This window comes from Lissotriton vulgaris, chromosome 8, assembly GCF_964263255.1.
Source record: "Lissotriton vulgaris chromosome 8, aLisVul1.2, whole genome shotgun sequence".
In the NCBI taxonomy this organism is placed as follows: domain Eukaryota; kingdom Metazoa; phylum Chordata; class Amphibia; order Caudata; family Salamandridae; genus Lissotriton; species Lissotriton vulgaris.
Window position 1 is genome coordinate 424490041 of NC_141696.1, and position 22666 is coordinate 424512706.

Below are 22666 nucleotides of genomic sequence, written 5' to 3' on the forward strand. Positions count from 1 at the left end.
TCAGAGCAATTATGGAGCAATAGTTTTATGAAGTGCATTCGCATACATAGGCCACAGTATCTGCAAAAAGTAAAACCAACTGTTTAACATTTACACAGATAAACTGAAGTTCAATTTCCAGTACAGCTTAAGCAAATAGTGCTTTATTACATCTGTTCAATTAGAAAACATATTGATTGTCAAAAAGGACGTAACAGTGCTATGACCTCCTAATTAGCAGCAATTGCAAGCTCCTTCTAAATCACTATAGGGATAAGCTCATGGTAATCAGAGAAGTGGCTATCCCCATCAGAGAATTTCAAATGGAGGCTGGTGAAAGAGGGGGGCAGAGTCTGCTTTTTTTCTCAGCTAATGAAGACTAACAGCGCTGAAGTAGGAGTAACAACAATTGACCAGAGCAAAGCACCATTCTTGGCTGGCTTTTTGCCTTGGTTGAGACGGAAGCCTCACTGTTAAGCTAAGAAAGCAGTACCCAAAATATATTCAAAACTCTACAAAGTCTAAGCATTGGAGGGAAGAAATACCGGTTTGTGACGGGTTGGGGTCACCCGACAGGAAGGTAGAGCAAAAGAGTGACTGGTGGTCCGCTATACCTTTTTCCCCAACTCTTGTTCTCTTCCAGCAGGAGGAATGGATGCCGGAGAACAGTTCTTTATTGCACCATGCATACAACGAGCAGGAGGGCGGATCCTTTAACTGGGGATTCATGCCAGACGAGACCCCTCCCCCTGATGACATCAGCACGCGCACAGCGTTAAGTGCGGAGATTTCCTGGATTCCAGTGTGCACAGCCACCGGAGGAGAGACGAAGTCGAGTACGAGAGTGATTCCAGTGACGAAAGGAGTACAAGGAGAGAGTGAGGAAGAACGGAGAACTGGTCCCGCTAAAGCCGCGATTGAGCCAGGAGGCCAACGACACCGCGAGCCGCCGTGCCACGCTCCTGGAGGAGCGTGGCTTGAACAGGTACCGGGCAAGTTCTCTGGGTAGGTGGGATAGAAGGAGCGTAAGCCAGCTGTCGAGAAACCTCCAACCCCTACCAGTTTATAAAGCCTTTTTTTCATTCACACGCATGAGCACAAGTCTGAACCCTTTTTTTCGTGTCACAAAGTGCACTGTGTGTGTGGTGTTTTCCCTCACCTCCCGGTCCCTGACAACACGGGCTCAAAGGGACAAGTGTCCTGATTTCTCTTTTTCATTTCCTTTATTGCACGCAACACTCCACGGCCTGACGGGACATCTGAGACCGAGGATCCAGACGCTTGGAGCTCCTTCAACTCAACCAAAACCATCTTCAGGGAAGCCCAGAGCCACCGCCACTACGGATCCCGTCACATTTGCCAAACACTTACCAGTAGACAAAAACGTGTTTTGGGGAAAATAAAGCCCTACCTTACTCGAGCTGGCCTACGTCCCTTCATTTCAACCCCGCCACACTGCTCTTATAAACATGTGTACCAATGATATATTAGCGGGTTGCTCCAGTGCTCGCACATGTTCCTGAGATTCTTCCCGGTGAGAAGTATTTTAGAATTGCTTTGCCATCTCAATTCACAAGATTAGTTTGCAAAACATACTACAGTTGCTTGCAACTTCAGAATTCAACAATTTCTGGACTTGAGTGCTACATAAAAATGTTGTTTTGATTCCAGCTTAGTCGTTTCGATGAGCCTACTCCAGTGTCAAAAACTCCACTTCAGCCACTCTATTAACTGTATTGGTAAAGTCGCCTGTTATGCTGCCGGTATAAATGATAAAAGTGCCAATCTATTACAGCATCATGAGAAACCAAGACCACTAAAAAGCAATCCGCCGCATCCTTCTGCAAAACCAATTGAGCTAAAATATTTCAGTAAAATATGGAGTTACGCTAAGTGGTTTGCACAACAAAAGAGGGTCTATCCTGAACACCGAGAGGAGTTGGCCTAACGGCTAGGGCGTTCGACCTTGAATCGGGGGAACCGGGTTAGAGTCTCGGCAATGACGCTGAACATCTTGTGATTCTGGGCAAATCACTTAATCTCCCTGTGCCTAACAAAAATGAATGTGTCCTCATGTAACGCAACTGGCGCTATGTAAAGCGCTCGGATACCCGATACCGGGTCGATTTTGTGCTTTATAAAACTTCTTAAAAAAATAAAAACAATAAATTTCTGTGTTTTTCACCATTCTAGTGCTTAACAGCCTGAGCATGCTCGATACTAGGGACATCATCTTTGAGGGAGGACAAGGGTTTGGTCCTAGAAATCAGTGGGGGGGGGGGGCACGATTAGTGGTGTCAGTCAGTTTTAACAGTTTTATTGTTCATAGATTGGTATCCAGTCTCTTGTGATTGGGGTCTGAGAGAGGATTGGGCCTGAAGGTTTTAATTCAGTTTGGAAATTCCCCAGCTGAAAATGCATTTCGAGGCAGCACTATGCATAATTTTTTGTTTCAGGCAAGGCTCTAGTCATCATATTTTTGCTACTAGTTAGGCACACACTACACATCAGATTCGCCCTTGACACCAGCAGCGGGAACTCAAAGCTAGAGACTACGACCATAAATTCTACAATATAAAAACTATACATTTTACAATATAAAAACAGATCTGTTAAAAAAAACTAATTCAGAAAAGGGGGGTAGGAATGGAATTATGTTGTGTGATTGTGAAATATCACCATGTAATAATGTCACAATCTTTATCAGATCCAGTTAGGCTTATTTTAAAAAAACTCTCAGCTCAGTCCTGGTTAGTTGTGTCACAGAGTAGTTCGGCTACATCAAAGGAACAAGTGTAAAGCATTTAGAAGTACCAAAACAGTAACTAAGAAAGAATCTGGAGAAACAATTTTTCAGCAAGTCCATTCTTTTTTTAAAAATAAATATATTTTATTGAATTCAGTGCAGATGAAAAATAAGAACATAGGACACACAATGAGCACTTTAGAGATATTTACAATGCAGTTGCTCAGGCCTTTGGTATTCATTTGATAAATTAGGATAATACAAAACAGTAACATCCTCACTCCTGGCTTCAGTTAAGCCCACCAGCCTATTGGTCCAACCATTTACCCCACACAAGACCATTCTTGAGGGGGCACGTAGACTGGTTTTTCTTGCTGGACACACCTGTCCACCCTTCCGCACCAGAGTGAAAGGGTGCAAGGAGAAGGGGAGTTCCAGCGTATGGCGATGTCAAGTTTGGTGACCAATAGGGCCGTTCCCAAGCAGGATTGATCAGCCCTTGGGTCTCCAGAGCCCTCAGGACTCGCACCTAAATCAACAAAGGGGTGAGGGGGAGCTCCCATACAAGCACCTCAGTGAGCTCCCCCACTATCTCAGCCTCCCCCACTATCTCAGCCAGAAGTTTTGAATCACAGGGCACAACCAAACCATGTGCTAGAAATCAGAAGGAGCTCTGCCACGGCAGGAACAGACAGGCTCAGATAGGAGTCTCGCTCGGTGGAGAGGAGCTGGGGAGAGATCGGCAGCATAGAGGTAATATGTTTGAATCAACTGTAGTTTAGAGGAAATTGTGAGAGCCCTTGGCGCCATCAGTACATCGCGTCAGAGTGCTGGGGGTATTAACAACCAAGGTGCTGTAGATTTGGGAAATTCCTCCATTGCCCAAATCGCCCATCAAAAGTGTGGCCTCAAATAGGCTAAGCTCGGTAAGAGCGTCAGTGTGTGAGGCGCGAGTTTGGAGGGAGTATCATAACTGAAGGTATTTATAGAACTGTGTACAAGCCATGAACAGGTGTGGCACCAACCTATAGATAAAAATGGATGTAAAGTGAAAAGAATATCCCCTGGTACATCTATAAATATGAGGCCAATAGCTCATTAAATGAAGGATACAAAACACATTTCACCTAAATAAAACACTCAAAAAGTACATCTGGAAGCTTGCAGATCGGCTGACCGTGCTGCACCGGCTTCGTGTGCGATAGTTACGCTTGAGAAAGCATTTTCACTAAACAAAAGCCAAAATTATTGACTTTATCAATAGTTGTTAAATGTGCTCTTTTCTATTTTCAATGCACTAGGAGTGCTTGCTGTGGGACTAGGAAAAGAATGATGAGTAGTGTGGTGTGTACAATATTATATTCAGGCACTCTGTCAAGTCAGATGCATTGCGCCTTGGCATGCCGAAAGACTACTTTAAATAAAATGCAAATTGGGTGCACAAAAAGAATACTATTAAACCAATACTGAGACCCGAAAAAATACTAATAAACCAACACGGACAATTCGGCAGTCTGCTGTTTCACTTGTTCAATACTCCATAGCTTTTTTGATACTAAGAGTATTTGCTAACAAAACTCTCAAATGAACATTTCCAAGTATGCAACTCAAGAGCTATTCATAGTTAAGAAAAGAAGCAGATTTATGAATGGGCCTGCATACACAATATGGTTCTTCAGGTATTTAAGAGTCTTCATTTAAACTGATATGAAGCAGCATTTCAAAAGCGAATACCAATCTATAATCTAATAAGTACATATGCCAGTCATGGCAAGAAGTGGCATTAGGAAGATAGTGCATGGTGCTTACATAACGGGAATTTCTCATGTCTTACGAAGTAACACAGACCTTAAAAACTTTGTAGCTCTCTCCACAACCTCCAACCAGACAGACGATACTGTTCCCTCATCAAAGAGGGATGCTTCTGGGAGTGCCCTTAGGGCATCGAGAGACTCTTGCAACAATTCACTGCACAGGTCTGCATCTTCACCTAGAAAATTAATAAAAATAAAAAGATCCAGAATTATTTTATATTTTATTTAATTTGTATTTTTTTTCACCTGCAGTTTACTTACACATCAGCCTGTACACATTGTCAATGTTATACATAATTGTGCAACTTTCGTCAGTACCCAGAGCTATTTCTATCCAGGAGCATAGAGTAGGATCTTTGAAATCTCTTCACAGAAGTCAGTGTGTTCTAATTAGACATCTTTTTTTCCATTATCGAGATTCATGTGAGAAAAATATTAAGCTATTTGTTCAAAGCAACCTTTCAAAAACAAGGTACAAGATTAAAAGGACTAGATTTTCCAACAGACATAGTTTAAAAGAAAGTATTCTGATTTCTGTGTATTCATTTCAAGGAAGTATATGGATACTAATTTTCAATAATAATAAGGAAGTTTTGGTTTGCCAACATGAAATAACAGATGCACCATGCCAAGTTAAGATTGGGGGGAAATGGTGGTCGTATTATCGGTAAGAGTGACAATTTTTTAATCAGGGAGGTGCTGGAATTGTGTGCAAATGGTATTGATGTGTTATATATGCAACAGACTTTAATATCTGTTATCAAGAAAAATAGTAACAATTGGCTTATCAAAAAAAATGTAATTACAAAGTTTTTTTTGTTTTTTTTAACTTGGCATAAGAGCTGAAAAGATTGATGGAGATGTTGCATTGAGTGCCGCATGTAGAATAGAACATACTGAGAAACAAGAAAGGTGTGTGGAGGGTCGGGGGGACTGTTTAATGACCTGTCTGCTCACTCCCCTATACCTAGATTCAAAACACAAAAGAGCAGATCAAGTCTGGGAGAAGTGTGTGTCTGAAAAAGTAACTGCGTGGTACTGGAGGTGTCTACGTGAAACAGTGGGTGTCATACATAAAAACTGTTAGTGACTGGAGGCTGAAAGAATTCCCATCAGACCACCCATTTGGTGGAGTTTGCGTCATGTGGGAACTCATGATCATGCCATCCCAAGAACGACCAATTAGTGCCGGTGCTGGAATAGATATTCAAAAAAGTATCATTTTGTGCATCCTAAAGTGATGTGAATTAAGAGAGTGCAGTGCTCGAAAAGATACATGGTAAATAAAATTGGCTACCCAGACTTCCAAAAACATGAAAACTGGAGGTCTGAGTGTCAAAAGTTAAAAACACGCTAGGTAGTGAAAACTACTCAATGGCGCTAGGCAGTGTGGTCGACATGTTTCAGCCTTAAGGGCACCTGACCCGGCTTTCTTCAGGACCTTTGATAACAATTATAGCTACTGCAAATACAAATGATATGTCATAGTGAGAGAAATGCACTGACAAACATGTACTGAGAAGTTACATCAGAAACTTTGAAATACTTAAATGTCCACTGGAAGGGAAGTAATAAATCTTCTTCCCAGCTTTATGTGGGTGATAGCCTCACCTCACCCGACAACCGCTCGGGAGTATGAGGCCCCGCTCTATCCGTCGGTGCCTCAGTAATGATGGCGAGCGGAAGTTTTTATGTATGACACCCACTGTTTCACGTAGACACCTCCAGTACCACGCAGTTACTTTTTCAGACACACACTTCTCCCAGACTTGATCTGCTCTTTTGTGTTTTGAATAGAACATACCACATTTTGTACTTATATCTCACATGTGGGGATTAATTTAGAAACTGGAGGGCAGAAAATAGACCAATGGGGCTCCCAAAAGTTTCAGGAGTTGCCTTAGACAATGCTTTGGCAAAAAGGATGACTTGACAGCTTCTTTCTGAACAGAGGCAAAACACTTCAGCACCACATCGGTGAAACCTTTCCTGTTATCACATTGGCTTTCCCTAATTATTATTAATTTCTGAACTCTTTCTCGTTACACGAAGAAGATTCTATCACCGTAAACATCTTCCCTCTGAGTCGCTTGAAGGTCACAGCTAGAAGTATTATGTTACCCGTTTGCCTCTCATGTTGACTCCCTCCCTTCTATGGGTCCCCTTAACACTTAGGACAACGTGAATAAATATACATGGAAACAATGAACACAACATGCTGCATGTATGGCCCTTCCTATCCCCCTTTACTATTTCTCTCCTTCACTTGTCTAGAAACGGTCTCATGGTGACAGGGGTCTTATGCAAGAACGTTCTCTTCTTTCTTTATCCTTACTTCTGCCTAATTTTTTCAGTTCACCCTCATATCTAAAGAAGCCATTGGATGGCTTAATTTATATAAAAACTGGCAACAAAAAAAAAGAAGAAGACTGAATGGAGAACCAAGTGCACTATCCCAAATGAAAACGTGGATTCGTATCCCTGTCCTACCCACAGTGTAGAGATAATAAACTGAGGAAAAACAGTACAAGAGTAAAATCTGAATGTTTGTTAACACTGCCCTCGCCCACTATGTAGTGGCATGCTTCATCGTAGGAATGCTGCAGACGTCCAGGTGCAGATCAACACACTGGAAAGAGCGCTGATTTTTTTAGTGAGGGAGAAGAAAAAAAAAAGAAAAAGGAAAGGTGTGAGAAGGAAAAAGTATTCCCCAAAAGGGATCACACAGTGAGGGTTTAGGGGCAGTTACCCCTCCTTCACACCCCCCATTCTTAATAACTTGTAACCCTGTCAAGGAGGGCCAAGAATGAAGGTATCTTAGTGGTACCCCCTTAGGCAGTTTTACTTTTATTTTCTTTGCACTAGTGATCCCTTTTGGGGAATACTTTTTCCTTCTCGCACCTTGCTTTTTTTTCATTAGTGTTCTTGGTTCTCCATTCAGTCCTTCTCTTTTTTTGTGAGTTTAGATTTTGGGAGGGGAGTCAGAGAAGGCGCATTCCCTAGTCTCTAGATTGTGATTTTTAATTTATATAAACACATGACATACCCCTCAAAACTGTAGGTTCAAATAAAGCCCTCACAGTAACCGAGTGACCATGATCAGGCCCGTCAAGTAACCCCAAGAGACTCTCATATAGTTCAAAGAATTTACCAAATAGTCTACCCTATGTGTACCAAGTGAACACTGTGTAGCTTCAATAGACCCATTGTCAGCCAGAAGCAACACCTACCCCAGGCCAAAGTCTTACAGACCACATTAACAGATACAGGGATAGACTGCAGTTCTTCTGGTCTACCTCTATGGATGTACACATTTAGTCCCCCATTTCCAACTGTATCCATAAATTGCTCATCCTACTGTGTTGGACTCATGCATCATAGCTTGCCTGTTTGCTTACCATGATGACGGTGGAACTGTGGAAAACGTGTAATAATTTCCGTTTGCATAAGCTGAAGCCATTTGGTTGTGGCATCCATTTTGTTAGCTATGTAATTCTTCCATCTTCACTGTTGCTTGCCCTTCTATTCTGCTTGAGTCATCAGCTTTAGTTAACTCCTTCTGTACTGGGCTAAAGCAATGTATGTGCTGAGCAAACGTCTGTCGCTGCTGAAATGCACCTGGTTAAAGATGTAACTTTCAACTATTTTCTGCTGTTGTAAACAGTTCTGTTCCCCATCCCACTTTGCTGACTAAGCGATCTCCCATCGGCCCATGTTTGTCGGTAGTTATTCTTGTGTTTGCTTGTACCTTCGACTTGTAACTACATGCTTACTCTGCAACAAACTCTGCATTTAAGCACCATGGTCTGTGTATTCAATGTACTACTCCTGGAACACTTGACGGTGTTGTATGGACGTGGTCCCACTCATGAGTGATTAATAAACTTCTTAATTGAATTCCAGCTTCAGTGCCAATCTCTATTTTGTTGGTCTATGGACCCATGGACAGAGAAGGTTGACCCCTGCACAGGTGTGCTCATTAAAAGGCACATTTCCACTGAACCACCAAGTCACTTGAGCGTCTTCTCTGTCCAAACTATCCCTATTGAAAAGGCCCATTACCCCACAGCCACATGCCACAAACCACCAGCTGCGATGAGAAGACTGGGGTTTTACTGTTTTCATATAGTCAAAGATAAGGCTCTACCCGAACTAAATAATTGGTATGGAAAGGAGATGTGGTAAAAGACTGCTTTCCAGAACCATACAATACAACATATTTTGTCTTACCCCTTGATGCCAGTTTTGAAGGCTGTGATTTTCTTGACAGCCCTATTCTTGGCAATCATTAAAGTTGCAGCACATATAACTAGTTGTTCCTGGTGTAATTTGAGGATCCAATACCCCTTTTATAATGTAGCCATAAGGCAATTATTGGATTGAGGATAGTAGCATAAACTCAACCTTCTTCGATAAATACATTCCTAGATTAAATTATAGCAATCAAATTAAATAGTTTATGGTCCACAAATGCCGGAAAGTACAATATAGACTGTTAAAAGAGAAGGTATGGTAACCGCCTTACCCGACCGCCAAGCTCGGCGCAGGAATGCAAATGCAAATGAAAGTGCAGCTCTGGATCCAACCCTTGCAAGACCTTCAACACCTTTACCTACAGGCCGAGTACTGAAATAAAGATTTTAAAAACACATTTATAATATTTCTATACTCGCTCAAAACACTATTTTTCAGTCTGCATAACCGCAGAAAACTATCTATAGGTGAATAGAAACTCCTAGAAAAGAATAAAAAACCTTGGGGACATGGGCAGAGCATCTGAGACTGGTGCGATAATGGGATTTGAAGGGACAAGGTACTGAGAAGCATGGACAGAATTATACATGAATTATACACGTCAATTTCAACTACAGAGGAATAGATAGTCTACACTATTACCAAGTACATCATTTATACTATTATACATTGATGAATAACAAGAGGAGGGGGGTGACTTAATCCAAGGGCAAAACCAAAGGAAATGATGGACGGAGCGTTGACAATACAAGCACTCACCCCCAGTCAACTGATCTGAGTTTAATCCATCAACGTTCTTTAGCCCACTCTGCCATCCCAGTTCAGACATGGCCATATGCAAATCAGTCTGACCCTGTGCCTCATGGGAACAGTCCAGCCCGAACTGCCAAGCCATGCCTTCCCTGGACCGGGAACAAGCTACAGAGGACCGGTTTCTGGCATTTCAGCCGTCTTCAGCCTGGCTTGCTGGAATCCAGTGGCAAAGACGTGAGTCCCTTGCTCACTTGGCCACTGGATTCAAGATACACTGGCTGATGAGGATTATGAATCCGAAACCGGTCCCAGGATGCTTGTTTCCGGTCCAGGGAAGAAATGGCTTGGCAGTTCGGGCTGGACTGTTCCCATGAGGCACTGGGTCAGACTGATTTGCATATGGCCATGTCTGAACTGGGGTGGCTGAGTGAGCTAAAGAATGGTGATGGATTAAACCCACCGGTGCAGCCCTCGGACACAAACCACACTGTAAATTTGGCCCGAGAGGTTTTTGAGTACCCATGCACTATAAAAACAAAATCTAAAATATAGTATACAGTGTCAGTCTAAAACTGGTGCGCTTTTTAAAGGAAAAAAGTTAAACAGTCATGCCATAGGGAGTTTAGACATACAACATTTTGAAAAATATTCTGCAATTTTTTCATTTATAATTTTTATTGCATAAAATGGCAATGTGTCATCACATGTTCATCGTTTAATGCCTTAATGCATGCTAAGGCCCTAAGCAAGTTTTTTTGTAGTTTTGTGTTATCATTAGGGAAACACCTTTCACAACAAAAAATAGACATTCTGTAACAAAGCATTTCTTTGCCCAAATAAAGGCTCAAAAATCACCAAGGACAGAATGTGCCTGCAGTAAAACAAATTACTTACCATTTCTTGTCTGCTACAGGCAAAGGGAGGCTGCTACTTTTCCATTTCACTTTCACAGTCTCCTGAAAAACAGTTCTACTTAGTGCAATAAAGTATCGCTCAAGGATCACTAGTCTCTGCTTCAGACGGAGTGCAGAAAGTGTAGTAGTAGCTGTCTGAGTAGCCTGGGTCTGTTGTTCCTTCACCAAAACATAGAGGCACTCCTTCAGCTCACTCACATCTGCAGGGACCAGAAAAACACAAGCAGGGATTAAGCAACTGTCAAATACATAATATTTTATATGGTCAAGGTAAACAGAAATGGCAGTGCTAAATTTGTCCCAAAAAACATAAGTGCCAGGGCTCTGGTCAGGAAGCAACTGCAGCTTGCACCACACATTGCCCCTGCCATGCTACCAATGATAGTAACAACACAACTACTAACCGTCATTATCCTACAAGTGTACAAATTAAGACTATTTTAGGGCCCCAAAGCTATAAGAATGGCTTGGGTGGCAGGTAATAGTAATTTTAATGTATATTGAATTAATAATTAACTGTTGTTGTGGCTATCTCTAAATAAGCCAGACAATGGCACCTAGGGGTGTTGACAATTAAGTGCCAGTGCCGAGCACCAGTAACCACAGGCTCAAATTAAGCACTGGGAAGAGGCATAACCCTTTAGCAAACTAGACATACGCAAACTCTTAGTTCACATCCAGTATAGCAGAGAAAGTCAGCATTAAAACATTTGGAAAAGCATAGGTAGGAGAGGCCAGAGATTATTTATTTATTCTATTTGTAAGGTGCAGCCTATGAGCCTAATGGTCCTGATGCAGCAGAAACCATTAAATGAAGCAATTTCTTATTCGTGGGTATACCACCCAGCAGATTTGATTCAGACTTGAAGTAAAGACATTCACGTAGATTGTGGTGTTACTGATCAAATAGAAAGAGAACTGACTTTATAAAATCAGCTTACAAGTATTTTGGGAATTTCGTTCAAACTGACCTCCAAAGAAGACGACTCGATAAAGCCAGTATCAGTTGCAGGCCGGACAGCAATATTATTACCGGTGTAGAATTACTTTTCATTACAAATTCAGCCAAAATGAAAAGAACCGGTCTCCAAATCAAATGTTTATTGAGCTACCTATGGCAACATAAATGCTACTATTTGAAAGTGAATAAATGTTTGTTAGTGCCTCACATTAATCTCATCTGTACCATTCCTCATTACAACATTGTAGCATATCGGAGCAAGAATGTAAGTTTTTTCAATAATATGGGCCAGGTTTCCAAAATGTGCCTGGAGAGTAATGGTCTCTCCGATTCTTCCTCGTAGGCTGTAAATACGATACCTAGCCGTGAGATTTTAACAATAGGAAAAAAGAAATACAGATGGACCTGCAGATGCCTGAAAACTCACAAGGATTATTGCATGGCTGTTTTCCCTGTGTGAATCAGACAAAGGTTAGAGAATAAACAACTCCTAGACAACCCAAGGAAGTCCAGGCTACCGTATACCAAACAATATTGGTCCAGCAGGAACGGGCTGCCCCGCATCTTACCATACAATATCTGCATGAACTAGGAACTGGTAGCCACATTACCAAATGGTTTGTGGAATCACTCAGAGCTCACACAGCGCCACCACTGCTCTCTTTACGCGCCCACTGGGATGCAGACCTCCAAAGACCCGCCACAGACCGTGAATGGGGTTGCATGCTTGAGGGTCCCACACAAATTCCCAGTAACATGCGATTTCGGATCATTCAGTTTTACATACTACACTGAGCCTATCTCAAACCGGCAAAAATTAACAAATATTTTAATCCTACAGACGCCAAATGTGCCAGCTGCAACAAACTAGGGGTGGACCTTCTACATATGTTGTGGTCCTGTCGTCATACAGCAGTATTGGGCCGAAGTTACTCAGAGACTAACACAATGCACGGAGCAAACACTGGACTGGACATGGGAGCTATGCATCCTAGGACTTTTCCATAGATCTAAGAAACATAAGATGACGTCCAGATATATAGACCTTGGCCTCATAGTGGCTAAGTGATTGCTCACGAGGCGCTGGAAGTCCCCCGACCCCCCAGTAGCTAAGGCCTAGCATCACTACCTCCTGTGCTGGGCACAGGCAGAGAGCGTTGCACTCCGCCGATAGGATGCGATTAGGCTGCCTAGGCAACCACTAACACCAGCATGGGATCCAATACTGTCGGATTTTTGCATGGAAGAGCAAGATTCAGACGTGGTACCTGACACTGCAGCAAGTAATGATGAACACATAGCACCACAAATGGCGCCCGCTTAGACTCACTAGGGGGCAGACACAATGCGCACGGCTACTGATAATCCCCGACACCCAACATTACACTTCAGTTACGCAGACATGAGTATTTACAACTGCTCAATCACATGTCGCTAGTCTTGTAGCTTCTTTGGCTGACCTAATACATATTTCCAACTTGTGTGGTTAGTACAAATGAAGAGCATTGTTACCCAGCACAATTGTATATAAGAATACCGGTTGGGATTTTCTTTCTGTCTTATCCTTTGTCCTCCCTCCCCCACCCCTTTTCTTATTCGTACTTTCTTTGTATAATCTCTAAACAGACCATCACCTCATCCTATACTGGATTTACAACCAAACGATAATCATATAATTTTACATTGCCATAAAATGTATTGTAAAATGTGATGATCTTCTGAGACGTGAGATATAAACGTATACGGGCTATTCTACTCTGTTTTGTTGTAAAGTTACAAGAAATTACAATAAAACAAATTTAAACATAAAATTGGTCCAGCAGGAAAGAGTTTGCTCCCTTCCTTTCATTGACTAACACCATCTAAAGGTGGCATGGATGTTTGCATGCTGAAAGTGGGAGGAAGGAAGTTGGAGAGCTGTAAACGCACAACATGCTTGGGTCACTTCTTAGAATTAGCTGGTAGGATAACCCAGTACACAGGAACTAGCCCTTACACATTGACGGGTAGATTTTCAAGCAACCCTAATATCGCAGCCTGGGGATCCTGGCTATCTAGAGATTCAATCCAGTTTGGAAAAAAGTGTGTGGGGACACTTTTAAATTTGCAAACAGGTTCATGTCAGGAGATCTAATATACTATCTCTGAGTACCTAGTGCTTTATTGCCTTTCCCTGTGAGATGCCCCAAGGTCAGGGATGGGTGGGAGAATAATTGATATAGGCGAGAGTACGATGTGTTCCATGCATGCACCAGTCCAAATCTTGGGCTCACAGTAGGTGCCAGATACCACTGGTTAACACTTCATCCATCTTACTTTTCAAAGACATTATCATGCAAGACTGAACCATTGTGAAAACAGGACTATTATAAATATTTATTGATTTGGCAGCAGCAACTACCATTTCGATCAGAAATACTGCACAAGAGAATACTGATTGTACATAGGATCACAATCCTCATAGGATGTCATTTTGACTTACACAGACTAAGGGGCCGTGCCAATGCTGATCCACCTGACCTTTCTGTGATATTTACCAAAGTGAACCATTTTGATTTAATTAATTTCCATTGTCCAGATCAACGTACTATCAGTATGGCAGTTCTGCCCATTTATTCTAGAGCGAATACATGGAGTTTGGGTTTGGAAACTTGCATCAACATTTACCCAGGGAAAACGCACCATTCTGTTTGTTAAGAACACTCAAGGACTTGTTGAGAGGGTGGAAGCTATCATTTCATTCTTATGTGGATGACATGCGGAGATGTATGTGCATTTTAGCAGTGCTCAGAAGGTTCTTCAGTGCAGAAACCCTCTGCTGGTGTTTTAACATGGATAGATAAAATGAGAAAGACTGGTATTTTGTTGTCCCTTAAACTTTTTCTATGAGATTATCCCTACTTTAAACTTGGAGCATTAAATAATATAATTAATAGATATTTTGCGTGGTTGGTTAGAACCATTGCTAAATTACGGAGGACGGCTCGCGAGTCTGAAATGAAAAAACATTGGTAACCACCCACCAAGTGAACGTTCTCGATACCATGTGGCGGTCTATCAAAAACACTGCATGCATTTTAACTAACAAATTAATTACATGCTACCCACCTAACACACACCGGGTAAACCCTCTTAGTACTAATAAAAGAATCAAATACATTTCATCTACATATTATATATTAAAAAAGACTTATAAGTTGGCAAACTGTCTCCTGAAAATAACCCCTGACCGCAGGTAGTTATACCTTCGATTCATAGAAGAATAGAAATACTCATTTTGTTTCCCAGTTAGTTAAAATATGGGGGTGGGGGTAACTTGAATTGTTTTATAAATGTTAGCAATATTGAAAACATGTCATTATTATTATTTTTTTTTTTTGCAGAGTTTTATATAGCGCGAACTTGACCCAAATCGGGTGTCAGAGCGCTTTACATAGCACCAGTTACGTTACATGAGGACACATATTCATTTTTGTTAGGCACGGGGAGATTAAGTGATTTGCCCAGAATCACAGGAGGTTTAGCGTCATTACCGAGACTCGATCCCAGTTCCCCAGGATACAGACTATGGTAGTGTATTAACACTCTCTGATATAAGCAACTTCATTAATGTCATTGTAATTGTATTACTTGCACGGCGTTAAACATGTATAAGCTATTTCTACAAAGCGGAAGTCAAATGTACCAAAAGAAGTACACATTATAAAATGCAATAAGGTGGTTATAAAAAAAATTAAAAAGTTGCAAACTGTGATTTTCGAAAGTAGAAAGTCTTTGGTTTTACTTAATTAAGACCACAAAAGTCAGCCCCTTCTGGAGAGACAGTGCGATCGCTTACAGGAGCAGATTATTAGGCAATTAAAGACCTTTTTCAACTAGATACATAACTTCTGAATACAACACAGCACACAACCTGATGATTAACTTTGTTTTTTCATAAAATAATTGCATCTTTGTTCTCCCCAAAGCGGTTAGAAATTATTTTAACAAACAACGTGGATAAGGGACAAATTAAAGAAGCTATTTGAGCTACGAAATTGGGAACAAATGATGTCAAAGCCAGTTTAGCTCTTGCTTCCGATGTGGTGCGACAAATGTATTTCACCCACACTGTAGGATGGGTCTGTCATCAAAATGTTTTCCTATGGGACATGGCCAAAACGTCTTCTGCTCAGGACATACTTTTGCCTGGAAAAACCTCATTTTTTTAAGGTAAACTGAAGCTGCTGCAATACTAGGGTCCATAGATCTTCAGAGAAAAGCTTAAGAACGTTTATTATTATTTTATTTTTTAAACGCCTTTCATGGACTATCTTTGGAAATCCTGTTCTCCCGTCATTGCACTGTTTCAAAGATCTGGCTTGGGTGGCAAAAAAAAATTTCTTCACAAATCTGCTCTTGCTTTAATTTAAAAAAAAAAGAATTTGAGGCAGATCTGCGGTTTAACTTTTGCCTGATAATTTCTGAATAAAAGTCTTTACATGATACTGCACCAAATCCACCCACGTACCTTTGGCAGGATAAGGTGCAAGTGTCAATTTATTTTAGGCGCTGATTTTACTACAATCACCCACAGTAAGAAGTTCTATTAAAGAGTCACGAAGGTGTCTTCTAAACACTAAAAGCACAGCATTTAAGACAGTAGCTTATGCATTTGTTATGTTATGTTAATAAAATGTATTGAGAAAACGAACACCCGGAGTTGTTTTGGCGCTAATGGCTATTCCCCACCCAATTCCTCCAACAAAATGACTAGATGCTTACATGCTAGGAAATGTTCTAATTTACATCATCCAAACCTCAGCTGCCTTTCTTTATGGTCTTTCTGCCAAATATTAAAATATTTGTTTTATTACTGTTAACTGTGGGCTGCTTGACCTCATACTAATTTCCCAAACCAGTAAGCCACCTTTGTAAGTCAATGACTATCCATCCAAAAGGACAGTAATATCTGTGTATTGCATGGGGAGAATTTCCAGGCCACCCAGCACAGGTGGGAACAGCCTTGCAGTGCGCAAATGTCTCTCCATAGCTGCAATGCAAATAGGCACCCCTCATTTAGTTATCTATTTGAGAATACCTTTTTCACACTGCAAAAAGCAAGGGCTCAAACTCACCTGTACCCAGGTGTCAGTATAAAAATAAAGAATTACTCCAAATAATGCAACCGTTATGTCCCAGGCGGTTTGTTAAGTTCACAATAAGGCTCTGCCCACAAAATCAAATGCTGCCCTAAAGTCAATAAACCCAGCATATAGCGCGGAGCCTTTCATGTGCACAGTGCATAGAGTAAGACTGGACAAGGATGTCAAATCATCCTCTGTTCCACAATGCTGCTGGAAACCCATCACGTAAAAAGCCAGCACATTATTTACGGTTACCCATGCTTCCAATTCTTCTAAAAGGGTTTTGGTAAAGCATTTTCCTTCAACAACTAGCAATAACTATTGCTAGAGGGAGAACAGCAAGAGCCCTTCTCATGGATCAGGACCAAAATGGACCCATGTCAACTTTCTGCGACTACCAGAATGAACACACAAAGAAAAGAAAAATATTGCCCCAGAAAACAGCATTCTCTTTCAATAAAGAGACTGGTAGCGCTTCACTTAGCTCGGAGTACCATGCTCCCTAAAGGTCTTAAAGAACCTTCAAAACAAGTGCCTTAGACCTCACAGTTGCATTGTGAAAATATGCTTCAAGTGGACCTCGTCATAACTATGCTGTTACCACAGCCTAGTGATCTAATGAAATGTAACCATGCTTCTGGTGAAATATTGTGCTCAAGCAATCTTACCACCTTTTCAAAGATGCTTTACACATTGCCATAAATCCCTCATATCCTTTTGCTCCGGGATGGTGAGCAAATCAAACCACTTTCTCATTCCAATGGCCCTTCTCATGCCAAATGGATTTGTCTATAAGTTGCCCTGAGAGATCTAGCTTTATCTAGGGCAGCAACTTTATTATTATGGTTTAAAGTGTTTATATAATTTTCTCATGTAATTCTCTTTTAGCAGATCTTTATTCTATTGATGATCATGTAACTTCTTTAATAGCACGTCCTTCTCTGCACAGTGAATTAACAATTGCCAATCAAGAGACAATTAAGCATTTACACAAAATCGAGCCAATCAAAGACCAGACTGCATCACAGGCATTCTGCAGTCGTGCTTGGTATTTACTACCTAAATGTTTTACACCATAACTCACCACCTAACCACTAAATGTTCGCACCCAGTGCTTTGACCATTTCTCTCTGACTTTTGGGACACCATCCAAATTGCTGAGTACTTTTGATGACTGCTTTTAAATAGGGAATTCTACTTCTACAGGAGTTAGCTTGGGGTAGTGGTCATTTTCTAATCGTATTGCTCCAATGCAGAATCAGCTTTGTCCAAAAAGCCTGAAGTCAACAAATGGCATGTTGGTTAAGGGATGCCTGCACGTCCCCAGAAACTCATGTAGCACGCATTCAGGCATGATGCCTTATCACAACACGGATGCCCATGGCACTGCTCACAAAGTCTGCTGTATACAGGTTTCACAACATTTTGCAGTATTCTGCCCACCTTGGACAGTCTGAGCAAAGATGTCCACAATGGTTGGCAAACTCTCAAAGGCCATATTGCCTAGTGCATGCATGTAATGTCACAACACACTGATGCCGTCCAGGGATCTCAGCGTTAACTTAGCAAAAAATAATATTCCTGAATGAATTATTACTTATTGCTTCTCTGTGTGCTTAGAAGGCTAAGAATGTAGTGAGGTTTACCCTACTACTAGAACCATCAACTACCAAGCTCTCAGGAGTCGGGTACAGAGTCAAAAAGGCAGGATCTGCAGTGACAGGATTAGGATATCCAGCTACAGCGACTTACTAGGAGAGAGGAATACAGCTTTGACCAAGTCGCTTTACAGGTTTCCACCAGGGCCTCATTAAAAGGCAATAAGGGCTCTGCAGTTGCAAGGCCAGGCTATAAGATTTCAGTCAATGTTTTTGCCTTATTCTCTATGTTAGGTAGGTAGCTATAAATCCAACATTACTGCTGTTCTGCAGACTACTGCTTGGGAGTCCAAGTCTGTCTTGCCCACTCCTAATCTGTAGATTCAAGTATAGGGCAGCATCAGATTACTTGGAGGGAGGGAACAAACAGTCTGCCTCTTCACCATCATCTTGCGCAAAATTTTGGAACCCTTGAATGGTGTCAGAGAATGAACTGAATAAGACTTCTAGCCTATGATAATGCTGGCATTGGGAGAATAGGATGGGAGATCATCCAAAATGGGGAGGGGGGTTGCACCATGGTAATCTCATAACAAGACATAGGCCTTGAACAGCCCGATGGCTCCACATCGTAAATGGGTATCCTAATCAGATCGGGTGTCATCACTGCTCAAGTCAAGGCCAGGGCAGCAGGAACCAGAAAGGCCTCTGAAGAGGAGGCATAAGTCCTTGCTGGAAAAGAAGGGCTGGGTGGTGAGTGGCGTGTGTGGCCCATTGGGTCGGTCAGAGCCAGAGTCTGGTAAGGAGTTCCACCGGGGGGGTGGTGGGGTGAGCCTGCAGCTCCATGGGACACACATGTTCCAGAGGGCGTTGCAGAGGAAGGCTTTACAAGAGAAGTTGCAGCATGCCCTTCTTAGAGGCCATGATCTACTACAGAGTCACCAATGATCCAGGAATCTCAGGGGATGCTGGCACCAGCTTCAGAACGGCTACAAGATCACCCGCAGAGACCGCACCAACGGAGTCAGAGGAGGAATCGCCTTCGTCCACAAAAACAGCATCAGGGTCTCGACTAGCACCGACGACGCGCTCAGCACCGCCGAACACATGCATTTCCAGATCCACACAGACCATAACTCCACCCTCAGAGGCACCCTCGTCTACTGACCCCCGTACCCAGTTCAGAGACTCCATTGCCGACTTGATCAGCACACACGCCCGGACCTCCACCGACTACATCCTCCTCGGAGACCTGAACTTTCACCTTGCGAACAACAACGACAACAACTCCACAACCATGATCGATAACCTCGCCAACCTCGGACTGAAGCTACTCGTCACAACGCCAACCGACTCCGCCGGCCACACACTCGACCCAGTCTTCTCCTCAAGCCTGCACGTCTCCGTCAGCCACACCACCAAACTCCTCTGGACCGAACATCGCTGCATCCACTTCGCCTTCCAGAAACCCATCACACACCACCGCACCCAACAGATTCCCTGCCGCTGCTGGAACAAAATCACAGAAGACCAACTACACGCAAACCTGGCTCTCAGCCCACCCACCGAACCCTCCAAGACCGAGGACGCTGCCCACAGCCTCAGACGCTGGATCAAGGACTGCGCCAACACCCTCGCCCCGCAGAAGAAACCCCCCACAGAGACACCAGCAAGAGGGCCAGCTGGTTCACCCCAGAACTCCTAGCCTCCAAGCAAGCCTGCCGGTAACTAGAGAACAAATGGCACAGTAAACAAACTCTGAACAGCCACGCAGCACACAAGGACGCCATCCGCAACCACCACCACCTCATCAGGGCGGTCAAGAGGACCTCCTTCAAAGACCGCCTCGACAACAACGCACACAATAGCAAGGAGCTCTTCAACATCGTGAAGGAACTCTCCAACCCCAGCTTTAACACCAACGACATCCCGCCGTCGCAAGCCCTGTGCGACTCCCTCGCCACCTTCTTCCATCGCAAGATAGCAGACATACACGACAGCTTAAACACCCAGACAGACCCACAGTCAGCAACACAACAGACCATACGCACACCATCGACCATGACCCCCTGCTAGCCTGGGCCAGCGTGAGCATCGATGACACCATCAAGACCATGCGCACAATACACTCCGGCGCTCCGTCAGACCCATTCCTGCACCACGTCTTCAACAGAACAAGCACCTTCATCGCACCCCACCTGCGCAACGTCATCATCTCTCGCTCGAGACCACGACCTTCCCAGAGATCTGGAAACACACCGAGATCAACGACCTACTCAAAAAAACCTAAGGCAGACCCAAGAGACCTCAAGAACTTCTGGCCCATCTCTCTGCTCCCCTTCCCGGCCAAGGTCATTGAGAAAACCGTCAACAGACAGCTAACCCAATACCTCGAAGAAAACAGAATCCTGGACCCTTCCCAGTCAGGGTTCCGCAGCAACCACAGCACCGAGACTGCCCTCATCGCCGACATCAGGACCCTGCTGGAAAACGGTGAGACCGCAGCACTCCTCCTCCTAGACCTCTGTCGCCTTCGACCACCGTCTGCCACCGCGCACGTCTCCACGCCACAGGGATTCGAGACAAGGCTCTGGATTGGACAACCTCCTTCCTCTACGGCAGAACCCAGAGCGTCCGCCTCCCCCATTCCGTTCCAAAGCCTCAGAGATAATCTGCGGCGTACCCCAGGGATCCTCCTTCAGCCCGACACCGTTCGACATTTACATGGCCCGCTCGCACACGTAGCCCGACAGCACGACCTCAACATAAACTCCTACGCCGATGACACTCGGCTGATCCTCTTCTTCACCAATGACCTCATCACCGACAAAGCCAACCTCCATGAAGGAATGAAGGCCATCGCCGACTGGATGAAGACCAGCCGTCTGAAGCTGAACTCAGACAAGGCGGAGGTCCTCATCCTCGGCTCCAACCCTTCAGCCTGGGACGACTCGTGGTGGCCGACTGCACTGGGGGCAGCCCCAACACCCACCGACCACGCACGCAACTTGGGAATCATCCTCGACTCAACGCTCTCAATGACCAGGCAAGTCAACGCCGTCTCCTCATCCTGCTTCAACACCCTCCACAAGATCTACAGATGGATCCCGACAAATACAAGAAAGACAGTCACCCAGGCTACTACGGAAACGCCGTCTACGCGGGAGCCCGACCAAGCTCATCAAACGACTACAACGCATCCAAAATGCCTCGGTACGACTGATCCTCAATGTACCACGCCACAGCCACATCACCCCCCACCTGAGAAACCTGCACTGGCTCCCCGTCAACAAGAGGATATCCTTCCAAGCTCCTCACCCACGCACACAAGGCACTCAACAAGACCGGCCCAGCCTACCTCAACAGACGGCTCTCCTTCTACATCCATAACCACCAGCTCCGCTCCGCCGACCTCTCTCTCGCCACCGCCCGCACATCCGGAGAACCACCACCGTTGGGAGATCCTTCTCCCACCTCGCCGCCAAGACATGGAACACCCTCCCACTGAGCCTACAACAGACCCAAGACCTGCTGACCTTCAGGAGGATACTCCAGCCCTGGCTGTTCGATCAGTAGCGCCCCCCCAGTGCCTTGAGACCCCCACGGGTATGTAGTGCGCTTTACAAATGATTGATTGATTGTGTGAGTCAGATGATGGAATTGGAGTCAGGTACTTGGAGTGACAACTGTGCAACTTCTCCCCAGAACGGGAGTTACTGGAAGGGAACGACTCCCACTTGAACTTCTTATGAGAATAGTTCCATGACATAGTTTTCTACTTCCCAGAAGACTGCAACCTCAAACAGGACCAGGACTTGCAGCAGGGTCACAAATGGGTGAGGACTGGTCCACTGCTTGATGCCTGGCCTACTTCGCCTTTTGTGCTCAGTGATGTTTAGCTTTGCCTCCTACTCGATGTTCATCTTCAGGTGCATCAAGAGGCTTTTGTCTCATTACTTTGAATGGTGCTCAGATACCAAATGAAGACTGTTGTGGATTGGTCACGGGTATGTGCTTCCTGCAGTTGCAACACAGTTTTAAGTCTATGGTTTTTGAAAAAGAGATTTTTTTATATTTTTTTAGTACTGCTGAAAAAACCTGAATTGCTGTTTGCAAAAACCAACAGAATTGTAAAATGAGCGCCAGATTCACATAAAAGGATGCAGACAAAAAAGAAACCGACATAGTTTCAGTGAGTGGCACCTATATACAGACCCGAACTGTCACTTCCACAGGTGGAGTGAAGTCACCACAGAGTTCGATGGTATCGCCTGTTGCCATACAGGAGCAACTGCTATGAAAAGTCTGGTGCCTGGGGGAATTCAAAAGGTGAGCAATCTGTAGTTTGAAGTATCGCTCAGCAGAAAGCGCCATTTAGAAAGAAGAAGACCAACTGCAAACTGCAGCGGTCAAGCCCTCAAAAAAGGTTATGGGAAAAATAAAGAAAAAAATTACACAAAAAGAAAAACGCAATGGTGAGGGGGGCAATGGGGAAGCAGATGGGCAGTAGATGGCGAGTAA

At 43.6% G+C, this 22666-nt stretch overlaps 1 protein-coding gene across 5 annotated transcripts in view; it reads right to left on the reverse strand.

Annotated features, from left to right (window-relative positions):
• The window catches only part of HERC2 (HECT and RLD domain containing E3 ubiquitin protein ligase 2), a 1676463-nt gene that overhangs the window by 1496766 nt on the left and 157031 nt on the right, over positions 1–22666 (reverse strand). For all 5 annotated transcript variants that reach the window (XM_086934186.1, XM_086934185.1, XM_086934187.1 and 2 more), the window contains exons 5-7: positions 10441–10660; positions 9065–9165; positions 4574–4715 (exon numbers count right to left, since the gene is read on the reverse strand). In XM_086934186.1, the coding sequence (XP_086790312.1) occupies positions 4574–4715; positions 9065–9165; positions 10441–10660 (463 nt within the window). The remainder of the gene's footprint in view (positions 1–4573; positions 4716–9064; positions 9166–10440; positions 10661–22666) is intronic.